The sequence below is a fragment of the Myotis davidii genome, unplaced genomic scaffold, assembly GCF_000327345.1.
Source record: "Myotis davidii unplaced genomic scaffold, ASM32734v1 scaffold402, whole genome shotgun sequence".
NCBI classification, from domain to species: Eukaryota; Metazoa; Chordata; class Mammalia; order Chiroptera; family Vespertilionidae; genus Myotis; species Myotis davidii.
The window spans coordinates 497,266-505,883 of NW_006293393.1; the positions used below are offsets into that span (position 1 = coordinate 497,266).

The window sequence follows — 8,618 nt, forward strand, 5'->3', positions numbered from 1 at the left end:
AGGCTTTATTAGAACAGGCTGTGGCAAAAAAAAACACTTAAATTGTTAAAATAATAAAGTGGAAGTATAGAAGCTACAATATAATGTATTTGAAATTATAAGTAAAATCTACTTTTAAAAAATATCAACAACAAGTTGTAAGCCCGTTGAAGTTGTCATGTTTATTTGTAGCAGGTTTTTTTAAAAAAAAAAAATACATTATTAAATTTAAAAAATTTGATTCTTGTTCAGGTTTGTACTAATGAATTTTTTTATGATTGAAAATATGCTTTTAAATTATGTCCAAAGTATCCATTATACTGGATACTTTGGACATAATTATACGGTAATCTATTACAATTTAAGGGAGAATCCATATTTTTCCAGAAAAAAAAATTTCATATAAAAAGAAAGGCACTAATTTATTGATTGACTTTTCTTAGTTCTTTCTAAAATTACCTTGATATTCTCAAAGATTGATATCTTTTCAAGTTTAGTATTTATTATGGTAGTACAAATTTTCCTGAGGTTATTATATTCATCTAGTTAAATAAACTGCATTATTCTAACAACCTAGAAGAAAGAAAAGCCAAATAATTCTGGAATGTACTTGGTTAGAATCATTTCATTTTTGCATTCCTGATCACCCCTGGCTTTTTTCACATTTGAATACCAGATTTTGCTGGTCTAGCCCAGAAACTATACATAGAACTTTCAGTGCATCAGTACAGTGATGTCACAGAGGCCTTCTAAATTCTGGTCTGATTTGTAACTAAGGTACAACCCTTCATGTTTCTACTATTCTCTTACAGTAGCAGGATGTAAAAGGGACATAAATGAGATGATTTATTGCTGCGGGTGGTGTTTAAAATCTAAATGTTTTAAATTTGATGGAGCAATGGAGGATGGAGCAAGCTGTGAAGCTGCTCCAGTTAATCAAGGGTAGAAAGATACAATGGTTTGTTTTTGTTGGTGTGATATAAGATGCAGTGATTTGTTGATTGGATGAGGAGTGTCTTAATTAAGGGAATATTAAAAAGATCCTGAATTAAGTGCTTTATAAAAAAGTCAATGACTGACCACCTAATTCAAATAAGTTGAAAGTATTCTGTTCATTGTAACTACATTGTGATCATTGGTTGCATTGTGAAAAATATTTTTTGTTTTCTTCCAGTGTGAAAAACTCAAATTATTGTCTACCATCATATACTGCTTATAAGAACTATGATTATTCAGAACCTGGAAGAAACAATGAGCAGCCAGGCCTCTGTGGCCTAAGTAACTTGGGAAATACGTGTTTCATGAATTCAGCTATTCAGGTAGGTATTTCCAAACAATGTGAAACTCATGTGTTTTGTGAGAGTCAGTAATACAAGAAGAGTAGACTTGTGTTTTGTATGTCAGAACATGAGTATTATATATGTTTTGAGAATTTTCTATTTTTGTGGAATATTTACACATACGCAGTGGACTCATTCATCCTACTGCTGGTAATAGAATATCTTTATCAATGTTCCTCAATTGGGTGGCATATAATTGATTACCACATAGTGGAAGATTAAATATCACTTCATGCAAAAATATAATTCCAAACAGAAAACCTAGGCTCTCTGAGAAGAAGAAAAAGCTAGTGAGATCGCTACAATATTCAGTAGAAGTCTCTTGGTTTGGTTTGGTTTGGTTTGTTTTGTTTTGTTTTATTTGGTCAAAACATTGATGGGAATGTTAGAGAATAAATATTTTATGGTCACCAATCTTCTAACTCTAAATAAAATTATATTTCAATCTTTTTTTTACCTTAATGTGAAGTTAAGATTAAAAAAATTTTTTATGAACCTCCTTCTGTATACATATTCTAACACATCACTTTTCCTTAAAGATCTTTAATTTGGGGATATAAGAGATCACTGCCTTTTTCCCCTGTCTCTCCAAGGAGCTTCCCTTTTTTGTCCTACTCTTTCTATACCCTCTTCCAACTTAACTTGTTAAATATTTATGTCTTTTCTTGATTTTGAAGTAACAAGATCTATATATATCTTAATATCACTGTCACTGTGTATAAAATTAGAACTGGTTATTTACTACCCCTTTCACAAATAAGAATTTTTTTCAAATACCTGAAATAATGGCACATACTGTTTTTTATACTTAAATTTTAATTTATTTTTTTTGTGTGCAAATTCTGAATTTTACTTTTAAATTTGCAATTTTCTGTTCTCGATTCATATTTAATGCTGAATCTCCTTTGCCTAGGAGGCAGCCTCCAAAGATAAAGATTAAATACAGAAAATGGCTTGATAAGGACATTATTGCATATCTTTTTTTACTATCTGAGGGAAGTGTAGGACTGTTCACCATCCAAAATTATAAATAAATCCTTTTGTAATTGTCTTTATAGCATTCTTGGAAAAATTAGATTTAAACTGTCATCACTCTGTAGATCAGGAGTTGGCAATCTTTTAAAAATGTACAAGGGGTCATAATTGGTTAGTTTCTGATTTCTTGGTTTAGAGTTGAGCCACTCAGTGTCTGTTGCAGATACTATGTCAATTAATAAACTCTTCCATTAAACCTTATTTGATGAATAATATTTATTCAATTTTAATGTGAATTACTTTATTCAAAATTGCTTTTCTAGGATTTTAGCACTAATTAAACAATTACATTTTTATTTTTCTGGGAAAGGAAAAATAAAACTCGTCTGAGAAGGACAATAAACATATTGTCCTTATCTTTACTTAGGTAACAAAGTACAGTGCATTCGTTGTGAGCATTCAGAGATAGGGATTGGGCAGACAAGTTGCAATTTTGTTTGTATTATGTCGGACTACCCTACTGATCACTGAAAATTATCCTTAATACCATCTCTGAAAAATGTTTTATATAAACAGTCAAAGTTTGATATAGTTTGAGGTTTTTTTAAATATTCTAGTATAGAAAAACAATGTTGGTGCTTTTTCATAAAGATTACGAAGATATTTTAATAGCATAGGCAATAAATATTTGGGTCTTTCAGAAGAAAGCAAGATTATTGATGCTGTCATTCATGGGAGGCTCTGTCTTGCATTCCTTTTAAGGCAATATTATATTCTAGTTTCCTGTGCCTTTGATGTAGTCTATTTACTGTTTGTCTCCACATGGTTAAATGTAATTTCTCAAATATGAGTATTAAAATTAAATCTTCTAGTCAGCTATATTGAGCTAGGTTTGGCATTTGTTTAACTTTCTTGTATATGTTTTAAGGTGTCAGAAACTTCATTTTATTGGTTTTTACTACTGTTTAAAGCAATTTTATTACAAAAAAATTTTGGTAGATGTAGTGCTGACACTCATTCTTAATATGTTTCACCTTCACATATTCTATTTCAACTGAGATACAGTCATGAGGGTGAGGTTTGTTAGGGTGATAGTATGTTATTTTCTGGTAATCATAAAGTATGAAAAATTGTTGACATAAATTTCAATAAAGTATTTTAAGCAGTAGATACATTTCATGTCTGTATCTTGGTTGGTTGGAAACTGTATTTTCTCCAAAATAAAACTCTCCAAGCAAATTGTAGAGTAGAAAATACGAGTTTATATTTTTGCTACTTTTGAATTTTAATCCAAATCCAGAATTAGAAAAACTGGTACTTCAGTTTTATATTCTTAAATCTTCAGTGATTTTCAATTGATTTAGATGTAAGCCCTCAACCTAAAGTCACAATAGTCACACTAATAGGGAATACAAAATGGTAGCAGTAACCTTTTTCCTCTGTTTTATAAACATACATGTAAGTTCTTAGGTCCACAGATGGAAATGATAAAAGGTAACTAAGAGAGTAGTTTTTGTTTGTTTGTTTTTTCAAATATCCTTATAACTTCTGTGAAATAGAAGACAGTTCATGAACATCAGAAAATATTATGAAATAACAAACTGATAATTTAAGTTTTAATATAGTTTCTTATATTCAGTAATCCTAAAAATATGAGTGGGCATTTTATAGTATGTGATCATGATTTATGCTTAACCCATCAGTAGCCCTGAAACAGTGAAATCTTTTTGGTCGCTCATTATTAAAGATTAAACACCAGTCTGTGTGATTTAACATTATTGTTATTCAATTTAATTATATTGGTGTTTAATATTTTCTTTGATGTGATAGTATTTGTGAGCATTAGATTTTTCTGATGAGTATAATACTGTCATATAGTTTCAATTTATTAAGTCATTTTTATTTAATGTGAGATACTTTTGGTCATAAATCCTGACCTTATGGAGATTATAAACTAGGTATTGTGATTTGCAAACTCTTTTGCTTTTTAGCATGAAAAGGTTGTAAATTATTACTGTGAAAATTTTAATTGTATTATTACTGTAAAAATACTGTTTAAATCAGTATTTAAACAGATGTAGTGAAATTGCTTTGACTGGGTGAAGTGTCCAGAGTCCCATCTGCTTTCTTTTACTTTACTTAATGGCCCCAGAAGCATTCTTATGGGATACCAAGAATAGTTTAAAAATCACATTGTGGCCAGAAAGAAAAGAAAAGAACGCATCAAAAATTAATATAGGTTAGGAGCACACTATGAAGTTACACTGCCTGGATTAAACACATCTCTGCTACTTATTAGCTGTGTTATCCTATACAAGTAATTTCCAATTCTCATTTTTTATCAGATGAGGAAAGTAATACCTATGTCATAGGAGTTTTGTGGGGATAAGTGAGTTGATGAATATAAAGGTCTTAGGACAGTGACTGGCACATCATAAAAGAATTAGGTACGTATTAGGTCGATACTATTTTGTCTGTTTTTAAATTCAAGGAGTCAAGCATAGTGACTTTGGAAAAACTCCAAATTCCATAGCCTGTATTTTTGTTCTTTCCTACAAGTCTTATTCCACTTTGGCTGGACTTAGTGAATGAAGAAAGAATTGAATGTACTTTTATTTTTCACTGTATTATTCAATAATGGAATTTATCATCTCCCTTTTCTGAACTGTGTCAGTTTAGTTCTCCTTAAGCAAATTGATACCCAACAGGTATAATAACGTGGAACTATGTATGAATATTGAGTCTACAGGGAACTAAAAATTCTTGAGTTCAGTTTATCCCTGAGTAGTTATGATCATAGGCATATACTACCATGTCCTGGTGGTACAACTAAGTTAACAAAATACCTTTCTAGTGCCTTAAATGTATATTACTCCGGTGAGAGAATGTCTAGTTTTTTTATTGGAGGTTATTTTAATTAGCATTAGTTGAGTAGATTCAGGAGCACTCCAACCTTGTCTTTTTCATTGTCAAGGCCTAGGAGGCTCATGATTGGCTTCCTGGAAGAAGCAACTCTTCAGATGGATTTGAAGCAGGGGAGTGATATGGTCTTTTCCACTGGAAAGCAGCATGGCGTAAGATGGTTGTTTTCAAACTTTTTACTTGGAAGTAGTAGGGCTCTTTAAATAGACTCTGGGAAGTCATTGAAAATTTTTATAGTAATCAAGGACCTGTCCATTATTCCTGTCATACAATGTAAAATCAGTTGTGAATTCCAACCTTTTTAAGGTCACTTTGTGATCTCGGGTTGGGAAAAAAAGTTATTCAGTAAATTCAAAACAATGTTTAATAGAAAGTTTAGGATTTGGTGTTGTGTGTTTTTTAAGACTTAAAGAGAATGAGCAGTACTATACAGAGATAACATTCTTTTAGGAAATTAGATTCTCATTATATTATAAAAACAGAGGAAAATGATTACTGAAGCTATTACTTCTATGTTCCTGTACTTCATAGCTTTGAATATGATTCAAATAGTGTCACTAGAAAATATAATTGGTATTATTTAATAGAATGCTATTCTCTCACCTTAGACATTCTTTTTCCTTTTATTGAAACACAAATTCTTGGAAGCACAGTTTAACATGAAGCTTTCTAATTTTATTCAAATTAACCAAAGTTACAGTTAAATAAATGAGTGTGGTTTCCGTCAAAAAAAGAAACACTTAAACCCGGAGACATAAGAATTTTTTAAAATACTTATGATGTTAAAGAAAATTACTTCTTCTGATAAACTGAGAATGTGACTGACTAAAAATTCAGAGTTCTTCCTAGGGCAAATTTTTATCTAATTCAGGAAATTAAACTCAATCATTTGAGTTCCTTCCATATTATGTGCCGAAAATTTCATGGCATGCTATCATCAAAAATGTGTTAAATCATCTATCAAATGACAACTCCGTCAGGTGTTCTATTTTGATAACAATGAAGAAATGGAAACTCCTTTACTTGTATTAGATCCATTCACTTTCTCAACACAGATACTAGTGTTTTTACTTTTCTCATTGTTAAAACTAGGGTAAGGGAGAAGTATTCCTTTTAAAAGAGAGGGAGGACTGGGAAAAGAGACCTTGAATTCTCAGACAAATTATTTTGGGGAAGAGTATATATAACATAGTTCTGTAAGAATTTAGTTTTTATAGCTGGGGGAGAAATGGTATCTCTAAAAGAATGCCTTGTACCTGTGTAACTTGGTTAATAATGATTTTTTCGTCATGAAAACATCCTTTCTTAACCTCAGATACAGGGTGGGACGATCTTATTTTTCTGCTCTTCACATTCTTCCAAATGAATATATACAAGTTTCTTTAGGATTAATACTTCTATTTCTGATAATTTAAATAATTTGCTTAATGACTTAAATATTGTTTGTCCCTATTTCTATAATAGGATGAATATAGAATATAGGGAAATAGAGAGGTTATTTGGAGGAGTTGTAAATAAGTACATCTGGTTCTAATAAAGAATGGTTTTACATTACTCTGGCTATAAAAGATAACACCAATTTAATATAAATATGTTCATTAGGATTACTTACAGAGATCACATCTTAATTAATATGATTAGACTGAAGTATCTTGTGTTGATTTTTATTTGTAATTGAAAGGAAAATCTGTAATTTATAATGGTAACTACAAATATGCCCCCCTCCAGAAAACCAAAGTGAAAGAAAAAATGGTTCTAGATTTACTTTATTACCTAAAAATCAAACAGTTTATTTTCTTGATGTCGAAATCTTTCTAACACATATTTTTCTCCTTTATTAAAATGTATACTTACATCATTAACATTTTATGGTTGAACATTTCTAAAGTGTGTCAGGCTTATCTTCTAAATTATAAATTGGTATTATTAAATAGTGTCACTAGAAATAGTATAATACATTGTACTAATAGAGCCTTTAAAAGTAGAAAGACAGGTTAAATCCCTATTAAGGACTTGTTTTGTTGTATTTAATGTATACATTTAAATTCCAGTCTGTTGAAGCCAAGCTGTATATATTACCAAAAGGCCCTCACTTAGTGGATTTTTTTTAATCTTCAGATTATCTTCTTTCTATTTTAGTTTGTGAGTAGAAATACTTATGGTGATGCTCATTATCCATGACTAACTTTATTAGTATTGTTACTTTGCCAATAATGGATGCTTAGTTCAATATTATTTTAGTATTATACGTATGGAAATCAATTGCTCGGTATTATCAGTAATCTCTTTACGATAAATTGTAAACTATACCAGGCAGGTCAGTGATCAAGCAATTAATTAAATCATTGCTTTAATTAATAATAATATTTAAAATAAGTTAGTAATTCTCATAAACTCATTAATATATTAACAGCCCAGTAACAAACCCACAGGCTCTGATAATAATAGTACCCTTCTTTGCATAGTGTGGGTTGTTTTTCATCATTGTCTCTCTTAATTTCTCTTCACAGAGGTGTTTGAATAAGGTGTCCTTATTTTACTGGTAATGAAATTGAGGCAAGAGAAGTTTAAGTAACATATTACCTACTTAAACAAGTTAATAAATAAAAACTAGGTTGTTATTCAGAATATTCTGAGGTCATCTATCTTCAAAATTATACTAAACAACTTAGAAGAAATCCCTTTAAAATGTTTTATTTTGGTCAAATGTACATAACAAAATTTACCATTTTAACCATTTTTTAAGTCTACAGTTTAGTGGGATTAAGTATAACATGTTTTGCAAACTTTTAAAATATTTTTTTTAAGTTTATGCCAAATATATGGCCCCCATAATGCAAGATGCTTCCATAAAGTAATATTATTGTTGTATAGTTCAAAACAGTTTACCTAGGAATTATATACATCTTTGTTCATTTGATGGTAAGAAGTTCAAAATAATTCAAGATCTCCTTTTAGAATTATCATCCTAAACTATGACCAAAGAATAGGTATGAGTTAGGCAGGGGCAAAGACCCTAACATGGGCAAGTTTGAGGACAAAAAGGAGAGTAACCTATGGAATAATATTTGAAGGGGAGTGATATAAAATGAATTAGAAAAAGTAGACAAAAGCCAGGTCATATAAGGGGAATTTGAATTTTAATGTATTACAGAAGCATTGAAGGTTCCAGGTTATCGTCATTTCATTTGGTTTATTGTAATTCTCTCCTAGCTGATTTCTCTGCTTACACCCATAATCCCTATGGTCTGTTTTAAAAAGAGTAGTCAGAGTGATTCTTTCCAACCAAAGGCATTTCCTGTTACTCTTTGTCTATAACACTAAATGCCTTTTCATTTCACTCAACAAAAGCTAAAGTCCTTAAAAGAGACCATAAAGCTGTATACAATCTGGCCCCCTACT

The 8,618-nt window shown here is 30.4% G+C and overlaps 1 protein-coding gene across 5 annotated transcripts in view; it reads left to right on the forward strand.

The window, feature by feature from the left end:
- Positions 1-8,618, forward strand: part of USP15 (ubiquitin specific peptidase 15) — a 115,126-nt gene that overhangs the window by 47,204 nt on the left and 59,304 nt on the right. For all 5 annotated transcript variants that reach the window (XM_015566127.1, XM_006767131.2, XM_015566129.1 and 2 more), the window contains one exon: positions 1,154-1,298. In XM_015566127.1, coding sequence (XP_015421613.1) covers positions 1,154-1,298 — 145 coding nt within the window. The remainder of the gene's footprint in view (positions 1-1,153; positions 1,299-8,618) is intronic.